The 25,698-nt window shown below is 41.0% G+C and overlaps 1 protein-coding gene across 1 annotated transcript; it reads right to left on the bottom strand.

The window, feature by feature from the left end:
* On the bottom strand, positions 1–23,850 carry mtnr1c (melatonin receptor 1C). The gene is made up of 2 exons (XM_055034042.1): positions 23,081–23,850; positions 1–1,017 (listed from the first exon to the last, which is right to left on the bottom strand). The coding sequence occupies exons 1-2, from the start codon at positions 23,271–23,273 to the stop codon at positions 152–154; spliced, it is 1,059 nt and encodes a 352-aa protein (XP_054890017.1). The 5' UTR covers positions 23,274–23,850; the 3' UTR covers positions 1–151.
* Between the last annotated feature and the right edge of the window lie 1,848 nt (positions 23,851–25,698).

Below are 25,698 nucleotides of genomic sequence, written 5' to 3'. Positions count from 1 at the left end.
AACAGAGTACTTTATGTCAAGTTTCCATGGTGTATAGATTTTCGGGGGACATCTGAATCACTCCACACTTAAAAACAAGAAACAAAGATAAACATCCAAAACAGGCACTGAGTGAAACATGGCACCATTACTTGTCCAGTGTAACATCAATTTATACATTTATTTCAGCTATATTATTGTTCGTTATAGCCGGTGAAGGCTTACTCTTCAAGCCCTCAGTGGCACATCTGGATGTTTCCATGAGGAGCAAACGTGGGACGCAAAGGGCAAGGAGGATCGTCTTGTACTCCTTACGGAAGTTTTGGTTTAGAAGTCCATATATGATGGCATTGAGGCAGCTGTTGAAGTACGCCATGAAGTAACTTGTGACAAAGAGCCACTCGGGTATGTTGGGCGCCACTTTTGCGGGATTTATAGCTACAGCCAGGCCTATAAGGTTCAGTGGAGCCCAGCACACAGCAAACAACACAAACACCATAAACATAGTCAGGAAGTTCCTCACATCGCTGGGTTTCAGTCTCGTCCTTTGCTCTGGTTTTACCCGGTGTTTCACTTGAATCACCAGAACCCATATCCTCATGTAGCAATAGGACACCACCAGGAGCGGGATCAGAAAGTGGATGACCACCACAGAGATGGTGTAGTACGAGCTGACAGTCTGAGCGAAGGTGCAGGAGTAGACGCGAGGGTCGTACTGCAGAGAGCCGACGAAGAAGTTGGGCACTGTGGCGATGGCGGTGAGCAACCAAGTGAGGCCCAGGTAGCAGCAGGTGTTCCTCAGGCTGTACAGGCGGTCGTAGTGGAGGCTGTGGCAGATGTAGCAGTAACGGTTGATGGCTATGGCCGTGATGTTGAATATGGAGCCGATGACGCTGAGGCCCATGATGAAGCCACTGGCCTGACAGTGCAGGTCTCCCATGGTCCAGTCGTTGTGGAAGATTGCTGTCAGCACAAGAGGGTATGGGTACAGCGCCACCACCAGGTCCGCTACTGACAAGCTCACCACAAAGATGTTGCCTGGAGACAAAAGGGAGGTAACAAGCAAAATGTGAGTCATTCTGTTTTACAAAGTACCAGTCGCCAACATAATTTGAGTTATTTACTGACGCAGTTTGGCCGTTTATTTTCCAAAATGATATGATTGCCTGACAAATAACCTCAGTTCAGTGTCTAATCTAAGAAAATAACTGCTGCCTTAAGAAACCCAAGAAAAGTTGCAGCCATGAACAAGTTCTAAAAGTTAAACTTTCGTGTCATCAGTAATGAGGGAGTTCATTTAATTGGACCATATTTTGACAGTTACCTGTAGTTCATGAATTTCCATTGGGGTTAAGGTCAGAGGTGTTCAGAAGTGTACTGAAGTAACACCCAATTATGTCAAAGTATCAAAAACTGGAGCTAAACTCTCACCCTCACATAAAAGAAAATTGCTTAGAATATTCAAAAACAGCCCAGGAACCAATGAAGAAACTCGATGAAGCCTGTTTTACATCGCCATGGACTTAGAAGTGTCTACCAAGAAAGAGACCCCGGCTCCATTGCTCCAACAAAGTGCCTTCACACTTGACTGATGCCGCCGCTCACATCGTCACACCAGAAGCATTCAGGAGAACCGTTTCAAGGACACCTGAGAGAAGGATGAGCTATTTAGGCAAAAATGATGAGAAGAATGTTTGATGCAGTCAAGTTAAAGTTTTCAAACCTAAAAACACTGTTCCACCTGTCCAATGCGGTGATCTCTTCAAATTTTGAAATATCCTGACAGGGTCGCCTCTGAGGCTCGTTGGTGGACAGAAGAAGCTTCTGGTTGAGGTGCAACTTGCTTACATTGAATCCAGATCAGAATGGGTACGCCTCTGCAAAGGTGTGGACTGGAGAAGAACTGACAGCAAGGGCGAAATGACTCAACTAGTTCTTGTTTTTGAAAATCACTGATAAATGTGAATAAATCACACATTGTTCAAGTTTAATAGAATGCATTCTCAATACAACTATCCATGATGTATCGGTAAATTTCCTTTACTTCTGACAGCACTTCACTCTACATTTTCAGTCACACATGCATTCACTCGTCCATTGACCACTGGAGTTGGACACCTGCCCCAAACGACCCTGCAAGGATAAGTGGGGATGACCAGTGGATACTGGAAATATACTGGAAATATTAAAGCAACAGAAATATAAAAACCCGTAGACCTTTTCGAAGCCGGTAACATAAAATACATTATTTATTTGATCTTTACGAGTGGTTTGTGTCTTCTATTTTATGGTATGTTTGAGGCATTACTCATTGAACGTATAGTTCCCTGTCTTCAGGTCCACATCCACTGTATTCGGCAGCAGTAACACAATAAAGAGATAACCAACCAAGAGCAGTCAACCGATATGAAGCAGCGCCTGACTTAGGAAAGCCGTGCATAGCGAACCGTTTGACAAAAGCAGAACATAACTGTCTTATAAATGGTTTTGTCTTTTCATCTTGATGTCTCATTATCAATTGTGAAACTTTTTCTTGCTGGAGGGATGACTGACTGAGTTTCATCACAAAACAACTAAATCGGACTGAAACCATTTCTTTTTACTCTCCATGTCCATATAAATGGATTCAACTTTTCTCTGTCACAATCTCTTTTAATTTTGCATGTCTTGCTATGTCGTCATGTTCAATACTGACGTTTTTTTTTTTTTTTTTTTTCGTTTCAGTCATCTGCTGGTCTGTTCTTTCAGTACCATCTAAAAAATTCAGTGTCCTTTAAATGACAAAGATCGATATTTGTCTTCTGTCTGACTTTGGTGATGCTCTCAATTTTTCCTGATGAAAGAGCAATCTGACTCTCTGCTGCCAGGAACATTGTGAGCTTCAAGTGAAGGTCAGAGTATCCATGTGTCTGGGCATGTCGCAGGGTGTGAGAATATATATATATATATTTTTAGTTTTTTTTCAATGTCCTTAATGAGTTCTCTAAGACATTTCATCAATAGTTGCCTTAAAAGTAAGTGTGGACGTATACTAAAATCAGAAGTTGCCATGATACAAAAAATGCTGTTGGCTGTAGATGAAGGATCGTTATATTCCTATGCTGCTTTTACAAACTTAATCTTATAGCCCAACACAGAGGAGTGCATGATGGTGAAGAAGGAGGTAAATAACAAAAAAACATTTCAGAAATAAAAATCTGAACCCAAACCCATATATTCATTAATGTCAGAACTACCTTTTGCTGGAATTACAGCTTGATTTCTTAGGGAAAAATAACTTAAAGTTCTGTCATATTGAATGGAGAAAGAAGGTGAAAATCCATTTTCAGATCATCAGCTTGATTTAAATTTGGACTTTGCTTTGGTCATTCTAACACATAAAGTGCTCTGACCATTATGTTGTATTTCTGGCTGGTTGTTTAGGGTCATTGACACGCTGGAAGATGAACTTCTGGTCCAGTCCCAAGACTGCAGATGACAATTTCATCTTTCTCAGTTATTTGCTAACGTTGTCTTTGTGGTTTGAGCAGATGTTATTTTCTTCACCCTGTCTCAGACCAACAGGAAGAGAGTGAGCATGGTATTGTCTCGTTCTGTTTTTGTCAAAATTTGCATCAATGTTTTGCCATGTGAAAAACTTCAAATCTCTCATGTTTGTTTCCCCCCCCACATAAAACTGACAGGAATTTTAGTAAAAATCGATTACGAGAAAATCAAAATCAAAAGAAGCATCGCAATAAAACGCTTTGTTAGTTTCACAGCGACTGGACGATACGCTCAACTAAAACGGCATCAGAAGAACCGGTGCTGGTAGGACACTGGATCTTGTCACAAGACTCGAATAATCAAAAATGACGTCTAATACTGTTACACCGCAGCTGCTGTGGGGAGAAGGGGAATCAAACTATAAACGCCGTGTCAGATGAGAAGATTGATAGCTTAAACATAAAGCAGTACGACAAGCCGGGTCTGCTTTAAAAACAAATTACTGTCCAGTATGCTGTGGATGGACGCTAGGAAATAAAGACAGCATTCTGTAAAGCTGCTGCTCATTAAAGGTGAAACTCACCATGAAATAAAACACGTTGCCCATGCAGATAAATGTTTTACTGCTGCTGAACAATGTCTCACGATCCACACGGGACAAGAAACAATACGAAAAGTGAATGAAGATTTAATTAGATAGTGTCTGTCATTGTCATTACCCGGAATTAATTTCCCCATGCAGCATTACGTGAATAAAAATACGTGATCTGTAAATAATGTATGCGGAGTTATAATTGAGTTTGTGAAGTTGGAGAGACTCCATGCAGGTTGGGCGATTTAGACAGCTGGAACAGCAGCACTCCTCGACAGATATGATTTTATCTTGATTTAAAACACATGTCAAATATTCATTCATAGAACCCAGAGCTTGTTACACAACCTGCACCCAAGGCACCACTGGACTAATTAAAATGTACCTTCCTCAACTGGATTAGTTAAAGAAAAACAGCAGTGGAGCGAAGTTACAATCCTACATTTCCAGAAGGACGTTTTTTTTATGTCTTCATGTATAAAAAAATAAAATAAATGTAAATGTTTATCATGCCTTTTTTTTTTTTCTGGCAACTTGATCCGTCAGGGACTACAAATTTCCAGCCCCCTAAAAGCCATCTCTAAAGTCTACTGAGATAAAAATAAAAGCAGTTGTTCCTCATCCTCGACTTAGCTCAGTGGGCAAATCTGTCAGATTGCATTTGTGATGCTGGCAGCACTCGCCGTGTGCATTTGTCACTGTGCAGAGGTTTGATTCCTTACTGACATCATGTGACCCCATGCTATCATGCTCGCCTGCTGCACAGGGCATGCTCCAGCTTTGCAGGTCTCTGCGGCTGAACTGCTCTCCAGCACTTATCGCCTGGAGGGTGAGGTAAGTGCTAAAACACTGCTGAGAGGATTGCTGTGCAGAGGCCAGATGACTGACTTTGTTTTTTCTGTCATTCACTATGAAAAACATTGGACACACCATCACCTCCCTGTGTGGTGTAATTAGCCAAGTTGGCCGGAATGACGCCCGGAGCTGCAGCACTCAGGCAAACTGTTGTTTGAGTGCAAAACAGGCGGCTGACAAACTTGTTCTCACACCTGCATACAGGGAGAGAGTCGACCTCTTCTGGAGCTATAATTATCGAGTGTGAGTCGGACGTGGCTCGGCCCGAATGTTGATTTGGTACAGTCCGGCAGGGACAGCTGACACGGAGCCTTTAACTTCTCTGACACTGCTCTGTAATTATTTGATTTTACAGCGGGCTGCACTCGCACAAAAAAAAAGACTGTCAGCCAAGTGAAATGTGCCATCAGATCAACTGACTCTTGCTTTTAGTGTCTCCTGGGAGCCGAGGGGGTCGCCCAGCCCATTTCCCCAGTGAACGCTCCTTGTTTGGTGAATGAAAACAATAGTTATTTCTCGATTGTATCAGTGTTTGTCAAAACAAAGGGCTCTGCAAAAGTACTGCTGCCCTTATGCCTTTTTGCACACGTCAGCAGCTTAGGTCCACAAACTTCTGTGTTTCATTTGGATTTTTTCTTGTTTGTTTTGTTTTGACAGACCAACAAAAAGCACTAAACAATTTTTAAGGTGAAGGAACGTAAAAATCTGAAAAGTGTGGCGAGTATTTATTTCCAGCCCATTGTACTACGACACCCCAAAGTGAAATCCAGTGCAACCACTTTCAAATCCCCTCAAATTCCCCTCAGTATTGCACACAGAAATCAGATACATGCCATATTAATACAGCTGCTCTGTGACAGCCAATGAGGAACACATGCAACTGTGGGGAAATTTATACTGAAAACATTCTACTGTTTTTCACTGTTTTTCATGTCACATGGCATCCACCTGGGCAAGACAGGCATGAATCAGATAAGTAGTCAAGAGAGGCAAGATGAGATTCAGAAATTCACAGCTCAGGAGGGAGAATCTGACTCCTAGTCACTGCACTCCACAAATCCACCCTTTTAAAAAGCCACAATAAATTCTGTTTGCAGCCTCCCCAAGTGAAGGAATGCAGCAAATATGTGAACAAAGTTACTCTGGTCAGATAAGATCGTAATTGTTTTAAGATTGCACAGTTGATTCCGCAATTGCTGTTCAGTGCAGTTCAACTGACCTTGAATCATTATGCAATTACTCTCATTACTCCTTTTAATGGAGTAATGAGAGTGAGAGCTCGTTTTGACCCAGGAGGGCAAAGAAAAATGCATGCCCCACTTTTCAGACTTCACTTTAAATCAAAACTATGAATAAGTACTATTCACTTGATAAAAACGAGCTGTTTTTTTTTTTTTTTGTGCGTGTCACATCAAATGAAACAGACTTAAGTTTGTGGAGGTATAACAGGACAGCATTTAAAAAAAAGACATGAGGTTTTTGATAATTAGAACAGTCCAGCAAAAAAGAGTCGACTTTTTCTCACGTTTGCTTAATCATATGACAAAGGAACCAACAGGGGAACACTGGAGATAACTCCAAACAAGACCGAAGACGCAGAAGAGTGAGACAAACAGGAAGGCTGCCAGCCAAGTAGCTTTCCATTCACGTCATTCCTACGGCTCTGTGCACACGTGCACCCCAGGGGTCTTTGTTCCTGCGTCCCACCCACCATCAGTGTCCCGTCACCCTGACCGCTCGGCTATATTTAAACACCTTTTAAGGAAAGATGAATTCTTTCCTTAAAAAAGAATTCATCTTTCTCGTTCTGTAAACTCGTTCTGTCAGCAGTGCGTGGCTTAATCTCAGATTAGATTACATTCTCCTCGCTCAAGTTATGATAAATAGGCGAGAACAACCTTTCAGCAAGGACACTAGAGCTGATGAGACGCTGGTGACTGCACTGAGTTATGTTAGGGGGGCCCGAGGATTTGGACAAGTTTAAAATTAAGCTGATTTGAGTTGCCTTGCAGTGATGCATCCTGCGAAAGTCCGGCCAACAAAAATCAGTCATCAGAGGAGTCCAAAGACTCAGAACAGCATTAGGTTCACTGAGCGCATCTGTAACGGAAAATGTGCTACAATTTAAATGAGCAAGCTCTTCCAGGAGATAGAGATTCAGGTTTAGTCCAATAATCCCAACGTACGACAAAATGCCAGCCAGGATTTGGGTTGTCGGGAAGAAGAAGACATGCTAAACGTAGCGTACAGAGTGATATTACCCATGGATCTGTGCTGTCAATTTAAATTGGCTTCTGGTCTGACTCAATAAGCCCACTGACTCAATTAACTCTCCCTCTGGATTTTTTTCATTTTTTTTTTTTATTTTTCATTTTTTCAGTAGGGTGGAGTAAGGAGCTCATGACTCTGGAGAGATGCGGGAATGTAATGCATGATTTCACAAAATTCAACTTCATCCCCCAACCTTGCGTGCCCCATGACCGACCGCTCTCAACACGGTGGCACGAACCAAACACACACGCAGACACATACAGGCACTGGCTCTTGCTTTGAATTTCCTCTTTCCATCTGCTCCCTTCCTCCTTCTCTCTCCTGCGTTTTGTGAGTGTATTTTTAGTAAGGCTTACCCCAATGGGAAACTCTAGTATTAACATTATATATATGTATATATAGTCATGGTAGAATTTACAGTAACTTATTGGCAGCAGGGTTGCCGGCAGTAAGTGGCCTTACTGTAATTCTATTATAGTTTTACTGTGTTTTATTGCAAGGGTTGCTGCAATTTTATCACAATTTTACTGTAATTTTATTGCAGTTTTATTGTAAAATAGCACAGTAATTATATAACACGGTTATTGTGATTTCATCACATTCTTATCATACTAAAATTACAGTAGTCCTGTACTATAATCACAAAAAAGTTTTCATTTTACAGTCGGTCTTGAAACTGCATACTTTGCTAGCTTTTAAAAGTTGAAATGCGAACTTGCGACTTCATTTACCAAACTCTCAAAAAAATGTTTTGTTTTTGGTCAAGTTCAAGACTTAGTGAACAGCCAAACAGAACCAACATGGATGAGTTCTGAGTTGGTCTCAGTCCTGAAGTTCTCCAGAAATCATCAAAGGGTTGCTGGAAGATAAGGAAAGAAAAACAGGTTTTAATACAGAAAATGAACATTAAACTGCATTTATGTCAGTTGAAGACAGACAGGATGAAAAGGACAGATTTAGTGGACAGACACTCTCTCTGACCTTCCTTCATCGTAGCTGTCCTCCAGTCTGTTAGAAATGGACAGGACAGAAACAGAGAGACAGGCAGAGAAATAGACAGACAGGTAGAGAGATGGAGTAAGAGAACTGATTGTGTGTAAATGTAATTTTCACCATTTTAAAAGTTCCACTGGTCCATGAAGGAGGAGAACGAAGACATACAGGTCCACTGCTGTGTTTTGCATAAGTTGTCCTGTTGGTTTTGATGTCACTTTTCCGTTTGTAGCTTTTGTCCTTCTTTCTGGGTTGAGGCCTATGAATCACCTAGAAACAGATGGGAGACTTTTCAAAACTACCCTTTTGTTTTTGTTTTTTTAATTAAGTACATATTAAATTTTTAGATTAGATGCATGCGAACTACCAAATATGTTTTGTAAAGCCATTCCTGAAATAGTTCTCCCCTATGAAAAAGTACTCTGAGTGGCAAAAGGCGCTGCTGGACCGCTTGTGCCCTTGATCCTGTTTTCTGAAAAATAACAATGTTCAGTGACATTAATTAACTCAGGTACAGAGAGACATTTCCATAGACAGATACATTCCTCTGTCTCTCCATAAACTGTTTGCGAACAGAGACACCTTCTACACCTTCTGTGCTTGTATCTGCAGACCTAAGGCTGGCAGATACAGTGAGATGGCAACATCTCACTATGGCCATTAGTCTACGAACAGAAGGATGGAAGTTACAGTGAGACACAGACAACTGGAGTATCTGGGGCGGTGAAAGGGGTCAGTGTTGTCAACCCCCACAAGATGCCGCCCTGGGCGGTCACCCATAGCAGAATCTGGTTCTGGCTGATTAATCACAATTAATCACGATGCCTAAGTTTGTCAGCTTGAAATGTAAATATGCACAGAGCTGTGCAAACCCCTCTTGCTGCACACCAACAATTTAAAATCCAAGCAATTCTCTTGCATTTGTAGTCTCACACACTCAATAGCAACTAAGAGAAATTTAATCCACTACAGATGCATACAAACTTGTTCAGGAGCCAATTGATATATAAGATCTATTTTAATTTCTAGTTCTTGGATGCCCACCTTTTTATGATGCATGAAGCCCATATCAAACATGCAAATTCGCAAAAAAAATGTTTTGTTGTCTCGAACCAACCATGTCTGAAGAGTCTTATTTTTGCAGGTTTTTACATTCATCTGCATATTGTAGGTGAACTGAACTAAAAAGCACTGGTGTTGCACATAATGCTAGCTAAGAGATAACCAAAGTTAGCTTTAGCAAACAAGTGAGAGTAGCTCAATACAACCACATAAAATTTATTTTCATAAATCAACACTAAACTGCGATACAATGTTTGTTTTAAAAAGTACTCACCCGGTGGAAGTCATTGTTGACCCCGCCCTCTAACCCGTGAAAGGTCGCCTCCAGCCGGTAAATATCCCACAATGCAACTGTACAGTCAAAATTTACAGTAGGCTACACCTGTAAATTTCCGCACGTGATCCAGCGGTCCAAATCGTGTCCCATATACTTCCCATATGCATTTCAGATCACAGTGAAGAGCTGTATTTTCAAAACTCAGCCACCTTACTGTATTTTCACGCTGTAGTTTTTACAGCCATTTGTTACAGTGCAGCCACAATTTCTATTGGGATGCACCAGCGGCTTGTGTAGCATATTTGAAAAGACAATCTAAATTGTTATTCAATATAAATGGCTTTTAACCAAGATAATAGGCCAGTTTCTTTTCAGAAGAATAGGTACGACACACGAAAGAGCAGTTAGGCTAGAGTTTTGCAGCTGCGAGTGTTTTGTATTTGCAATGTGAATATCATATTTACATATTTACAACCACAACATTAGGATATGCAAATGGCCATCAAGGAAAAAAAAAACAAAACAATGAAATGAAAAGAAAGCAGAGGAGAAAAGAAGAAACACAACAAAGGGGAAAAAAACAAATTAATCAATCGTTCCCAAAGTTCATTTTACAACCCCTTAGTCCATCCACCCCGAATGGGGATTAATCCGGCTCACAAACAAGGCGAGTATCCAGGGCGTGGTTCACGTCCTGGGTAATTGAAAGTCCAATCAAAGAAGGAACAGAGTTCTTTGTAGGATTCTCCTACCAGCTGGGTAGGAGAAGTAAGCAGTCTTCTGTCACCAACAGGTGAAATCTTTCTTTGGCTCTAGGCCTGGTCTCATAGCTCACCATCCACCTGGCCTGAATAACAAAACAGGACCACTTCCTCAATATATATTGATACGATCTAACATTTAGTGTATACACAATTCAATAAATAACATTTTGTGTTATAAATAATTCTATCATTTGATCAATTGCAATTTCATTAAATCTAAAATTCAATATAAATTACATTCATGAAACAGTCAATAAATATACACCATATTATCAATTAACATGAAATGTAAAATACTAATATAAACCAGTGTTCAATAAATACTTCAATTACCCGTTTGGTTATCAAAAGGAGTTTACAATCAGTTTTTCTTTAGTGGCTACACAACAGCAGTGATTATAAGCCAACGCTAAGTCATTCACAAAAACACTCACCAGTTCCGCAGTTTTGTGTCATACTACCGGATCTTTTTCATCTCACTTTCCGGCTCACAATAATGGGCTCCTGCCAGCTCTGCTCCTTCCAACGCGTTCTACCCTTCACGCCCTTTTGCTTGAGCTAATATACCTAGCCGGTAAACTGGAAAGGTACATGTGACCCCAGTACTCAACCGCGATTGGCTAAACGATAATCTCGCGAGAATCAATCATAATACTATTAAAACATCGCGAGATTTGAGGCTAAAAGGCAAAAGAGTAGAAAATCAGAGGAATTGAAGGTTTAAAATTACACTCGGGTTACATCCTCCCCCCTTAATTCCATGCAACACCGGTGCATGCTAAATTATCTGAACACTATGACGCACAGGAGCATCTGAAACAGGTTCAGCAACCATTTCACCATAAGCAGTAGCTAGACTGTGTAAAAGATTTTGCACTACAGAAATTAAAGGATTTCCTAAAGCAGCATACTGAAAGCGCTTAATTGGTTTTGGCTCTCGACTAGACCGACGAATTGACTGTTCAGCTTTTAAACCATCACTAGCCTGATGAGCATCTTTTGGTGATTCTGTGGAATGTGATGCTGGCATGGTCGAATTTGGTAATGTCCCTACTGGGCCATGGCTCTCCAAATCTTCAGATGGGCTTAGCTCAGGAACATGTTCAAGTTCAGGTGAATTTCCTGGGTCCATCTGATCTTGTGAAGGAACTTTTTCCAGGGCTGGAAGTGGATCCATAGCATCAAGCAGTAGAGACGACTTATCCTCATCAGATGAAGGATTCTCTTTTTCCATCTCAGGAACTGAGACTCTATTTATGGGCTGGGTAGGGCATGTCCCCTCAACACTGACCTTCACAGTTGGTAAAACTGAAAATCGAGATGCCCTCCAGTCCTCATCCTCATCTGGGCTTTCCTCCAATTCTTCCACTGGTTCTTGTAGACTGCGGGTCTGCGGCCTATGAGCCGGTGTGGAAACTGGTGGGTCAACTCCAGTCTGAGGAAGAAATCCACAAGGGAGAAGAAGGTCGCGGTGCAGAGTCCGGGTCCCTCCAGAGGGATCTGCTTCTGGTCTTACAATATACACAGGAAGCTCACCCACACGACCAATCACCACATAGATGTTTGTCTCCCACTTATCCTCCAGTTTATGCTTGCCTCTGAACCTCACATTTCGGACTAATACTCTATCACCTTCTTCAAGACTTGCTGGTTTTACTCTCTGATCAAAACGAATCTTGTTTCTTCTTGCCATCTTTTCTGCATTTTTAGAAGCTAGCTGAAAACTTTCCTTCAGCCGAGAACGCAGGTTCTGCACATATTGAGAATGTGATTGAGATGATAACTCTTTGACAGGCAAGTTGAAAGCCATGTCAACAGGAAGTCTTGGACAGCGGCCAAACATCAACATATGGAGTAAAACCTGTAACCTCATTTCGGGTGCAATTATAAGCATGAACAAGTGGCTTGACATACTCTTTCCATCTAGTTTTCTGCTCTGGCTCCAAAGTACCCAGCATACTGAGCAAAGTTCTATTGAACCTTTCAACAGGATTCCCACAGGGATGGTATGGCGTGGTGTGTGACTTTTTAATGCCAGCAATGTTGCAGAGCTCTTTAATGAGGTGAGACTCGAAATCAGGCCCTTGATCCGTGTGCAGGCGTTCAGGAAACCCATAATGCACAACAAAATTCTCCCACAGACATTTTGCAACGGTCTTCGCTTTTTGATTGGCTGTTGGAAAAGCCATAGCATACTTAGTAAAATGATCTGTGAGGACAAGAATGTTTTTAGTGTTGCTTTTATCAGGTTCAATTGATAGATAATCCATGCACAGGAGCTCAAGTGGCCGGCTTGTCTGGATATTCACCAATGGTGCAGCTCGTTCTGGCAAAGCTTTCCGACGAATGCAGCGATTGCAAGTTTTAATCTTGTTTTCTACATCTACAGACATGCGTGGCCAGAAAAACCTAGCTCTTACAAGGTCAAGTGTTCTTTCAATCCCCATGTGCCCCATATCATCATGAAGGCTTGAAAGAACAACAGAACGGCATTCCTCTGGCAACACAAGCTGAAATGATAGGACTTCACCATCCTGCCTCCTCCTATATAAAATGTCATCTTTTAGTTCAAGACGTTTCCATTCTCTCATCACCAGAGGAAGGTCAGGAAGCTCAGCCCTGACAGTTGGAGGGATTTTCTCTCCTGTTTCAAGCTGATGAATAACTTCTTTCAAAACAGGATCAGCTCTCTGTTTCTCCCTGATGTCATGAAGGGACAGTGATGGAAGCACTGGCAATCCATGTATAAGTCAGGGAGAACTGTAGGGGTCATACTCACAGTTTCCACTAGAGTAATGTTTCTCTCCAAAGGACCATCTGGACTTTGGCCTCTCAGTAGACAGCTGTGACAAATGGCTCTGATCACATCTGAGGTGAGTTCTGTAGCATCCTCCATTTCATTCATATGGGTTGTGATGAATTGCTGCACCATGGCCCATTCTCTTTGTGGGTCAGGTGTTTGGGGATGTGGTCTCCTGGAGAGGGCATCAGCATCTCTGTTTTGGCTGCCAGCACGGTACTGCAATTTAAAATCATATGTAGACAGTGCAGCAAGCCATCGATGACTAGCAGCATCAAGTTTAGCAGAGGTCAAGACATATGTTAATGGATTGTTATCAGTAACAACAGTGAAACTGGAGCCATAAAGATAATCATGGAATTTTTCAGTTACACTCCATTTTAAAGCTAAAAATTCCAATTTATGGGCTGGATATCTAGCTTCACTGGCAGACAACCCTCGGCTAGCATATGCTATAACTCGTAGCTTTCCCTCTTGTTCTTGATAAAGAGCAGCTCCCAACCCAGTGGTGCTGGCGTCTGTATGCAGAATGTAAGGATGGCTTGGGTTAGCAAAACCAAGTACTGGAGCTGTAGTCAGTTTGTCAATCAATGTTTCAAAAGCAGATTGACACTGTGCAGTCCACCTTTCATTAAAAGGTTGTTTTGCATCATGGTTTTTCATTGTGATGGTTGTTTTACTGACACATTTGCGAGCAGGAGAATACCCCCTTGTCAAGTCATTTAGAGGCTTAGCAATAGCAGCGTAGCCATTTATGAACCTGCGGTAATACCCCGCAAATCCGAGAAATGATCGCAGTTCTTTTAAAGTTTGAGGAACTGGCCAGGATTTTAAAGCACTTATCTTTTCTGGATCCGTTTCAACCCCATGCTCAGAAACTACATGGCCTAAATAACGCACAGAAGTTTGGAAAAACTTACATTTTTGTGGTGATAATTTAAGGCCATAATCTCTAAGTCGATGCAGCACTCTTATCAACCTACTCTCATGCTCTTCTAGAGTGTCAGAGAATATAATCAAATCATCCAAGAAGACTAAAACTTCTTTTAAATGCAAATCCCCCATGCACTTCTCCATAAGACGCTGAAAAGTGCTTGGTGCATTAGTCACACCTTGGGGCATTCTATTAAATTCCCAAAACCCAAGTGGGGTCACAAATGCAGTTTTAGGCTTATCACCTTCCTCCATTTCTATCTGATAATAGCCTGACTTCAGATCAAGAACACTGAACCAGCGTGAACCAGTGAGAGCCGAAAATGACTCTTCCAAATTTGGCAATGCATAGGCATCCTTCACTGTTTGTAGATTCAACTTTCTATAATCTATACAAAGCCGAACATCTCCACTCTTCTTCCGAACGACTACTATCGGTGAAGAGAATGGTGACTCTGATTCTCTTATTACCCCCGTCTCCAAAAGATCTCGCAAATGATTGCGAACAGCTTCAATGTCATTTGGATGTATAGGGCGAGCACGATGTTTAAATGGGGTCTCATCATGAAGATGGATGTGATGCTTCACCCGATCAGTACATCCAAAGTCAAGATCATGATGAGAAAACACTTCTGGTATTTCTTTGAGTTTAGCAATAATGTGTTCTTTCCAATCAGGAGAAACCGGAGAATCTCCAAATTCAAACTGGAGATCAACTTTGTCAGTGTTCCTGAGCTGCACATTACAACAGGAAACCTCAGAAAGAAGCTGAGGTGACACTGTAATTTCTGCAATAATAGCAGACGGTGACAATGTTATGCTCTGTTTTGACTCATTTGTGATAACCACTGGGATCTTATGAGGTGTATGCTTGGGCAATGACACCAGACAACTTTTCACACACAATCCTCCCGGCAAAGGAGTAGATGGCTGCTCAACTAATGCCCAACTGCTAACCGGCAGCAAGCTGGTATGGGCATTCCCTTCTAGAACTCTGGTATGGCCTGCTGAAATAACTACAGGCGACTCACTATCTAATGCTACGTCACATACACTGGGTTCTTGGGTCTGCTGATGACGCAACTGAAGCAGCTTGAGAACAGCTTTATAGCAATACTTTGCTGGGCTAAAGCTAACACGTTCATCTTTCAGATGTTTGTCATACAATGAATCAAGAGTGTTCATTCCTATCAGAACATGGGACTGAGTTCCACTTTTAACATCTGGAACCACAAGTGCCAGAGTACAAACATCCAGATCAGTGCCAATAAACTCTTTGGGAAAAATGACCGTCATTTCTATATACCCTAAGTATGGGACAGCTTGGCCTGCAGCTCCCTCTACTTGTAATAGCTCACTTAATGGTTTCACAGGTTGATGAGAAAAATACTGATTGTAAAATGAAACTGGTATTGTAGTAACTTGGGATCCTGTATCTAACAGGCATTGAACTTGCTCCCCAGCTATTATTACTTGACCAGTACATTTTGAGCCAATCAACCCTTGTGGCAATTCTGCAGCCTCAGGAGTTACATGAGACAAATTAGTGCATCTTATAGGTGTCTGCTTGGTGGGACTTTGCTGGTCCTCTGCAGTTCCCGTTCGCCCCTCAACGAGAACCTGATTCAGTTTAACGACAGGGCACTATGCGGGTTCATTTTCTGCCACTTCTTCTGCTTTTCCATTAACTGTTTCTTTTTGGCAGCAACCAGTAAAGGATCAGGAGGGTTGTCACACTTAGGTTTTATATGTCCATCTTCCCCACAGTTGTAGCAGTAACCTGGCTTGGGTGATGAAGATGCTTTTTTGAGAGAGGGTTGAGACACACTTTTACTAGTTTGTGGAGACTGACTGAACTTGGCAACATGCATAGATTTTGGCAAAATGGGCGGGTTCTGACCAGACTGAACACTTGTAAGAGCAGCCAATTGTTTTTGTATATCAGCCAACTGCTTGGCAAGTTGCTTGGTGATAACAGTCAAATTATCATAAGCACTTTGTTCTTCAACTGGTGCACAAGCATGATGTAAATGTACACTAGCCCTGGGTTTACTGGAACCAAGATGCTGTTTCATACGCTGAGCTTTGGCAGCTTCTCTGTCTTCTTCTGTTCTTAGCAACAACAACAATTCTGCAAAAGACGGTGGTTTTGACTTGCGCTGTTTAAGCTGGAGCTCAGAAATTAAGGTGTTATCCCAACATCCACGACAGAATTGATTCAGCAGATGCTTTTCAAAATCAGCAGCCAATACTCCACCCCTCCGTAAGGCATGGTTTAGAGTCACTTGCAAGCGTTGTAAATAAACGGATGGCTTTTCACCTGCGTCTTGAAACTGCTCCATGAATTTTGCATACAGTTCATCGCCATCTTGGACCGTTCCATAGGCAGAATCCAAGATTCTGAGGTAAATTAAAGGAGGAGCATCTGGTTGAAGATGTTTAACCATGTCTGCAGCTGGTGGTAACAAACTGTCAAATATCCTTCTAGAACGCTGTAGTTCTGATACAACAGGGTCTTTTAACAGAAGGTCAACACTAGATCGCCAAGTTTCATAGTCTGTTTCATGTTGTGGTCTTGGAGTTCGACCAGAAAATGATCTAAGTTTCAATGAGGACATGTGTATTGCATTGTCATCACTTTTCATGATGTGCTCAACCACATACCTCTGGACTCCAGGTGGGTTGATATCTGACAACGACATGGCTGGCAAAGGTCCAGAAGGACGTGACGTATAATGTGCGGTAGGATCAGGTTGAACATGTGGCGACTCCCCATCCTCTGCAGCGACATCTTCTGGCTTAAGATGAAAACCACCCTTGGTTGCCATCTTTGATGTAAGGGAAGCAGTTATGGCCAAATCCTCTTCTTCTGGGGAAGTCTTCAAAGAAGATGGGACTGGACAAAGTTCAGTGATGGATTGGCCCAGTAGAGACATTACACGCCTGAAGACATCTGTGTAATCCTGACCTGTAAGCTTAGCCACATTTTTCATTTCACTCAGGTACGTTTCAGTTTTTATTTTAGTTTCCAACTCGGAGCAAACTACTGACAGCTCTTCAATTTCATAAGTAATTTTTTTAGTTTGGCAAACATACGTGTAAGGCAAGATTTTACGCAGCCTCTCCAACGCACTCCCTGATGAAAACTCAAAAATTATGCAGTTATAGAAATCTGAGTCAGAATCAGTTATAAATTCAAACTTTTCCATTGACCCGTATCCAGTCAGAAAATCAGCCACTTCATTATCAGTCTCTGAGTTCGTTGCATGTCTAATCAACACTGCGTTAGGTATTTTAACCCCACATTTCACCAAAACATCCATATTAGCAACAACTAGCAACTGCAACACTCCAGCTTCTATACAACTGCTCCTGGCTAGCTCACCACTAATGTATGTAGCATATTTGAAAAGACAATCTAAATTGTTATTCAATATAAATGGCTTTTAACCAAGATAATAGGCCAGTTTCTTTTCAGAAGAATAGGTACGACACACGAAAGAGCAGTTAGGCTAGAGTTTTGCAGCTGCGAGTGTTTTGTATTTGCAATGTGAATATCATATTTACATATTTACAACCACAACATTAGGATATGCAAATGGCCATCAAGGAAAAAAAAAAAAAACAAAACAATGAAATGAAAAGAAAGCAGAGGAGAAAAGAAGAAACACAACAAAGAGGAAAAAAACAAATTAATCAATCGTTCCCAAAGTTCATCTTACAACCCCTTAGTCCATCCACCCCGAATGGGGATTAATCCGGCTCACAAACAAGGCGAGTATCCAGGGCGTGGTTCACGTCCTGGGTAATTGAAAGTCCAATCAAAGAAGGAACAGAGTTCTTTGTAGGATTCTCCTACCAGCTGGGTAGGAGAAGTAAGCAGTCTTCTGTCACCAACAGGTGAAATCTTTCTTTGGCTCTAGGCCTGGTCTCATAGCTCACCATCCACCTGGCCTGAATAACAAAACAGGACCACTTCCTCAATATATATTGATACGATCTAACATTTAGTGTATACACAATTCAATAAATAACATTTTGTGTTATAAATAATTCTATCATTTGATCAATTGCAATTTCATTAAATCTAAAATTCAATATAAATTACATTCATGAAACAGTCAATAAATATACCATATTATCAATTAACATGAAATGTAAAATACTAATATAAACCAGTGTTCAATAAATACTTCAATTACCCGTTTTGGTTATCAAAAGGAGTTTACAATCAGTTTTTCTTTAGTGGCTACACAACAGCAGTGATTATAAGCCAACGCTAAGTCATTCACAAAAACACTCACCAGTTCCGCAGTTTTGTGTCATACTACCGGATCTTTTTCATCTCACTTTCCGGCTCACAATAATGGGCTCCTGCCAGCTCTGCTCCTTCCAACGCGTTCTACCCTTCACGCCCTTTTGCTTGAGCTAATATACCTAGCCGGTAAACTGGAAAGGTACATGTGACCCCAGTACTCAACCGCGATTGGCTAAACGATAATCTCGCGAGAATCAATCATAATACTATTAAAACATCGCGAGATTTGAGGCTAAAAGGCAAAAGAGTAGAAAATCAGAGGAATTGAAGGTTTAAAATTACACTCGGGTTACACTTGCATATGTGCATATGTGCACATGTCCGTGTTTGTTGCGGTGGAAGACAGAGGGATGCAGGATGTACAGTGAAGCCGAGCGGAATGGTCCTGCTGCTGCTGCTGCTGTGTGCCGAGAAGCAAAAACCCTGCTGCCTTAGAAAAGAGTAATACAGAGAAAGAAAGAAAGAAAGAAAGAAACAAAGAAAGATACAAAGAAAGAAAGAAAGCCACTACAACAAAAACAACAAACAAATAAATAAGTCTGAGTGTTGCTTTTACGTATTGTCAGTCATGATTTCGACCCTTGTCTCCTTATGGGCCCCCACAATGGCAGCCATCCATCACAGAGATGGGGTTTTCATGGTGGACAGCTGTTTGGAGCTATTCAGCTGCATCCGTTTGAAAGCTCCGTTCAATTAAACTTTCATACGATGGGGAGCCAAACATGGCTATAAATAGCTTGATAAAGAACAGAGCAGAGATTGTTTACAGCTCTAACAATTTCAGACACCCGACGACAATAAAAAGCATCTAAAGGCTCCGCTGGAGTTTCAGGTTGGCACTCGTTCATACTGACGGATCACCTCTACGCTCGGACCAATTAGAGCGGGGAGGACACCGAGGTCTGCAAGCACTGCAGTGTCCACAGTCAAACAGCGTGAGGCCATTCACTCCTGTCCCATTGTCTGAGCCCGGCCAGCTATGCCTTTTACGCAAAACAGAAACGTTACGTTATTCTTTTGGGGACTTCCGAGCTTCTCGCCAAAGGGATCTCGGCTGAATTAAACGGATGTGTTATGTAATGTTTTTTAAAATATCAATAATAAGCTTGTTATTCCAAAACACCGTCCGACCTAATCAGGCAGTCTGGTTTGCATGCTCTCATTAGTATTACGTTGGGCTTGCTGAGTTTTCTGCTCCTGCTTCTGACTACATACAACATCACCAGTGTGGAGCTCTGCATGCTTTGCCCGAACAAAGATCCGTACAAAATACATATTTTCCTGATTTTATCTCAAGTTAGTTTAAAGTTGTTGTTTTGTTTTTGTTTGTTTTTTTCTTTTCAAAGGAAGTAGCTACTTTTGAAAGCAGCTGCAGCACCATCACTGCCACTAATGCTGTAAAATTTATCTTGGAGAGAAAACTCAAAATTGCATTGTGTCTCTTTTTAAATCTTTCAAAATCATTAAATTCTGTGCTTTCAGCTTTTGTGAAGGCTCTGAAATGACATTTGAAAATGATTTAACAGGCAGGAACAGAAGAACAAAACCCAGACTTTCTAGATGAAGGTGTGCCTCAAGGCTCCATTTAGGCTTTATTTATTTATTTGTTTATTTATTTATTCTTTAAATGACTTTTGTTGATGCATTAAAGCTACACTGAGTAATATATAATCTTTTGCACATCTGCTTTCACTGCAGTACCAGCAAGCGTACTTCAGACTGCATTTCAATCAAAATGAAAAGTTAATCATCCCATCATAGGCTTGTTTGTAAGACTTTGACAATCTGGGATTTTTTTTCTCTTGCCTGATATTACATTTAATAAAAGTGTGCTTTCCTGCAAGCACTTGAACACGGGTTGAAGAAGAGCTTCTACGAATCTGCTTAAGAGATTCAAAATGAAACCAGATTTTTATTTCAGGATTCTCATTTATTGCAAACATTTGTTGAAATTGCCCTTTTGTTCATTGTCGATTATAATGAGATGCTGTACATGCAAGCAGCCTTTTATTGCAGAGGGTAAATGTCTGACAGAGCTATGTTTTCTCTGTGTCTGAGTTGGTTGGGCATCTTTAATCCTCCGCATACATCAGCGTTGACATGGTTTTTATTTTTATTCATGAGGCTCTTCTGGCAAAACTTCCAGTTTCACCTAAGGAACTTAAATTTTGTCTCCTCCAAATTGTTGCTTTGAAATGTTCCCAGGGCTTTGACAGATTTCAGCAAAACAGCAATTTTGCTACTACGCACAGCGGTCTTCAAACGATCTGCAAGAAATTGTTGAACTCCTCATATTCCCCATCCGTTAAGAGAATCTTTCAAAAAAATGCAGAGAGGAAGGAATGTCATTGTTCTGCATGAGAGGTCACTGTGGTCAGAGCCCTCTTTGTTTTTCTTTTCTTGTTTTGTTTATGTGTTATTTATTTGCTTCCCATAGTCCTGAGTGGCTGCAATCTTGGTCAGAAATACACAAATATGCAACCATCATTTTTTTGTTTTTTCAGTGCCGACACTGTGGGGATATTTTGCTGAATTTCATGACAGACAGAATCCCTGGAGAGCAAATCAAAAACAGCCGCTAACTCAGACTGCAATCACAGGTCCCCACCGGATCGTGTTTTACTCCAATTTTTTTCCGATTGATAAAGATTAACATATATTTTTCTTACTTGAATGGCATGTTTTATTGTCTTTTCAACTTTGAAGAACTGGGCCTCTGTTACACATCTTACTTCAGACACATTTTGATAAAGAAAGTAGTATGGGATTTAAAAATTTTAGCATTTCTTTTGCCACATGTGTTTGCACTCTAAGGAGACTTGACATATTTTTCTTGCACTGGGTTTTCACCCAAAACAAAAAACAAAACAAAGCAAAGCATCGGCTTTGGCAGCTATTTTTGGTTTCTGTTCGGTGCTTCGCCCGCTGCAGACAAACCACGTGTTTTACAGAGGAGAATGACAAACGACAGCACATATAATTGTCAACCCCAGATGACTTCTGGTCTGACGATTCAGCCACAAAGCAAGAGAAAATAACAAAAAAAAAATAAAGCTGAATCCTTGACTCCTTCATTTTGAGGTTTATTTGGTCTGTACAGATTTTATTGCCACTTCCTAACTTCAGAGGAAAAGAGTCACTGAAAATCAGCCCGAATGTTGCGTTTACATCCTGGTGGGAGTCGTAGCTTTCAGAGATGAGGCGCATTGGGACGAAGAATGATTGGGATATTCACTAAAACAATGTAAATAATATGATGAGGCCTTCAGAGCTCACAGTTGCACAATTTCAGCAAATTAGATTAAAGGCTCAGGATGAGAGCTCCACTTTACCTCCAGCAGAGTTTAGAAAAAAAACATCAAAATCTGTCTTGGGACGACAGAACAGATCACCGAACTAAAAAAAATAACACTTTGCTTTCAACCCAGTATGACTAAACACAGCAAAAGTGTTCATCCTTGATGGGAAATGAATGTTAACATTCACATAAAAAAGTACCTCAAGGTGTTTTAGATATACTGCATATATATTGTGAACAAAGAGTCAAAGATTTTCAGATGTCACCTGGCTGTTTTAGTTTATGAAATAATGAACAAAATAGAAAAGCAAGAAATGAATTTTCGGTCATTTTTTTCTACAAACAAAATGTAACGAAAATAAACAAGCATTACAAGCAATATAAGACATCACATCTTTCGTTCTTGCATAAATCTTCTAATTCCTCAAAGATCCCTAAATATACAACTTGGGTTCCAAAGTGCACATTTTAGGAAGCTACATTTCCCTCCGATTGCTAAGAAGACTCCCCTGTGTTTATCATCTGTGTTCATGAAGATCAAACAAGAGATTGTGAATAAAAAAAGATAAAATGAAAACAAGGAAAGAAACAGGGCTGTTGTTTTTCTACATAAATGAGGACCTTTATGCTGCTTGGACACAAGACATCATCTATTCCACCGGAGATATTTTTAACTGTATCGCAAGAAGGGGCGGAAAAAAGAAAACAGAAAAAGAAATTGAACAAGTCCAGTCAGAGCATCACAAATGTGGAAGGACTGGGGAGAAAGGAGGGGTGGGATATGAGTTTGATTTAAAACATGTTCAGAGAGGCCATGGGAGCCGCAGTCAGAGTGACAGTGCCTCTCACCTTGGCTACTCATGGGACACTTCAGGTCATGATATAAGAAGGGGTGTGATTTATCTGGACCGGAGGAGCCAAGGGTACAGCAGCCAGGCAGCCAGAGGGAGGAGAGTGTTATTATAGACTGATATGAAGACTGGCATGCAAGGCTGCAGAAAGTGCAGACACTGAGACTGGAGGCGGATTGTTAAGCAAGGGGGTCAGAGGAAACCATGTTGGCTTAGCCTGCATCACTTTAGTTATGAATGAAACGAGGAGAACAGGTCCAACCTTGTCAAAACATTATTATTATTATTATTATTATTATTATTATTATTATTATTATTATTATTATTATTATTATTATTATTATTATTATTATTATTATCATTATTATTATTATCATTATTATTATTATTATTATTATTATTATTATTATTATTATTATTATTATTTATCACCCCTATAAATAAAGTTGAGCACATATAACATAATAATAAATCAATTCCCCCCAAATGAAATGCCATTATTCTGCCCCATCGCAAATGTCCAGATTTATTCCGCTGTATGAACCTCCATCGTTTATTGACTCCACCGCACAACACTCCTTATGACGCCTTTGCTCCTCACCTGGATTCCTGAGCTTCTTGTTCCTGTACACGGAGAGGATGACCAGCACGTTGCCCAGGATGTCCACCACGATGGTGAAGATCAGCACGCTGGCCAGCGCAGTGGACACTCCGCCGGAGGAAGCGCTCAGCTCGCAGCCGCTCTCATTCCGCGGGCAGAGCGAGGCGTTCGCATCCCTCGCCTCCGCATCCATCTCCCCTCAGGATGCGGCTCCCATGATGGGCAGCGCTTCTCCAATGTTCCAAGGTGAAAAGAAAAATAAAAAAAATAAAAATTTAAAAAAGAGGGAGAGAGAAAATATCTAAATGTCTTTGCGGGAAAAGGCTATTCAAGTTTATTGGACTGGAAGACGCGCTCCTCCACCACTAAAGTCCTGGGATGTCCCGCCAGCCAGGGCAAGAGCATTTGGACACTAATGCGCTTTACGCGCAGCGAGGAAGTAACGCGTGGGAGTTGCAAGGTGCTGGAGTTGCTGAAGGCTCTGGTTTCACGGCTCTCCTCATCGGTCGCCGTCGCTGCTGCCCCGCGTTGCCCCATACTGAGAAGAGAGCGCGTCCGGCCGGACATGTGAGCGCTACCCTGTGCGTAACGGGGATGAGGTCGAGCACTGTGTCGCTTGATGTGTTTAAAATTGTTTGCAGTTGTTTCTTGCTCGGGAAGCCTTAAGGAGACCGGCCACGTTTGAAATTACAAGCTGCCCAATAAAAGCCGCACTGCGCGTCCCGAACCTCTCCATTTGCTACTCATTCGGGGATCCGAATGGACGTGAAGCTTCCTGTTCCGTGCGAGGAAGATGTTGCTCATTTCCAATGAGCGATTTATGGTTTTTACCACTAACGACTTGCACAAGTCAGAAACTCTCATTCATTGAAGACAGTGTCATGTGCTTGGAAATGGCGCCTTCGTGCGGCCAGCAGAGACTCTTACAGCAGTGAGGGCTGGAAAATGAATGAATGAATGAATGAATGAATGAATGAATGAATGAATGAATGAATGAATGAATAAAACTTGGTGCCTACAGATTTCCCTTCTAGTCCAGTACAAGAATTCAAATGGACGGTAGGAAAATGTCAACAATTACACAATAACAGAATATTCCTCATACAGCAGGATAGCATAAAGCATAGCTAAAGATCATGTTAAGTGACTTGCAAAATATGAAGAGTTTGATTCATTAAATTAATATCAACAGCTAGCCCTGAATCAGGCTCTAAACTCGGGAAAACATCAAACTAATTGCATGTTTGTCAGGAAGCTTAACTTTGGACAAACAGGCTGTGGCACAAGACATCTGCAGGCCTTTCTGCCCAAACAAATAAAAGACTAGGATGACACAACATAAAATTGGCCCTAAAATCTGCAGGACTTATTCGGGTTTTGCTGAATCCACGTCACAACGCAACCTTCCTGGTTTTATCAGGCACTCAGTAAAATATAGCAAAAGTGAATGTTCATAGATTTGAGTCAGCAAACAGGGCTTCAGAATGACCATCTGACACAGCAGTCTTCATGGTCTTAATCAAACATTAGCATTACAATCGCAATAAAAAAACAACTCTTCACATTTATCCAGAGCAGCATTAGTATAAAACATACAGCACAGTTATACCTGAAAGAAAAAAAGATGATTAACAATATATATATTTTTCTTTTTTTAGCTCCAGGTCAGTTACTCATCTGTTGAACTGAAAAAAAATGCAATCCAACATACGTACTAATAGTAAACTCAAAAATAAAACATAAATAAGAAGGGAAATGTGGTGTATTGTCCTGGGGTGTTTCACTACAACATTTTTGGATTCATAAATATCATTCAAAAGTTGAATCATTTTAGCTTTCAGATGAACAATGATGTCTCCAAAATGTGCTGAAAAGGAAGCAAGATTTCACTAGACCTTTACGTCATTACTGCCTTTCCTTATTTTAATTCTAAAGTTAGGGTTGCTCACGAGTATCTGTCAATAAAAGCCACTGAAATTACTTTTAGAGTGTGCCTCCGGTTGTTGATGACCAGAGAAAGATTAACGTTGGGGTCAAATATAGTCCAGTTTCAGACGCCGAAGGGCCTCTTCTTGGTGATCCTGTGATAAAAAGGGTGTTTGTTATTCCCCACAATATGGCGGCGCAGGAAAGAAATGTTATTTCACCATGAGGCATAACATAAAATATATAAAATGTTATCAAATATGAATAATTAATTTTAAAAATTCAATACTCTTCCAAGCAAGAGCCTGATCTGAGTAAATTAAGCATTATATGGCAGGCTTCTGATCTCAAAATCACAACAATTCACAAAAGATCCACTGCAACTGCTTTAAAATTCCTGCTTAACTGTTTATGCCTGCAGCTAAAATAGGAAAAGTAGAAAATAATACAGGGTGTCTCGTTTCTGAAAGATGAAACAAGTGTGAATTTGAAACCCAAGGTTTAAATAGCTTGTACGTACCTGCTGCAGCCTACGTGCAATGTTGAAAAAGCTCATATATACTGGATAAATGCCACAGGAAGTTGATAGCAGCAGGATACGCAGGGACTCTTCCTGAAACTTCCTGTACTACGGAGGATCAGCTTCTCAACCAGCGCGTTATATTTCTGTTAATTTTTTAAGCATGAAAGAG

Source organism: Poeciliopsis prolifica, unplaced genomic scaffold (genome assembly GCF_027474105.1).
Source record: "Poeciliopsis prolifica strain line A6 unplaced genomic scaffold, Auburn_PproV2 SCAFFOLD009, whole genome shotgun sequence".
NCBI lineage: Eukaryota > Metazoa > Chordata > Actinopteri > Cyprinodontiformes > Poeciliidae > Poeciliopsis > Poeciliopsis prolifica.
Note: the sequence above shows the minus strand (reverse complement) of the source record. Positions and strands in the feature narration are given on the sequence as shown.

What these genes read in the sequence shown, in the direction of transcription:
- mtnr1c (XM_055034042.1), bottom strand. Translation starts at nt 23,273, where the DNA reads ATGGATGCGGAGGCGAGGGATGCGAACGCCTCGCTCTGCCCGCGGAAT. An exon ending in CAAGAAGCTCAGGAATCCAG is followed by an intron (nt 1,018 to 23,080) that starts GTGAGGAGCAAA and finishes TTTTGTCTCCAG; the next exon opens with GCAACATCTTTGTGGTGAGC.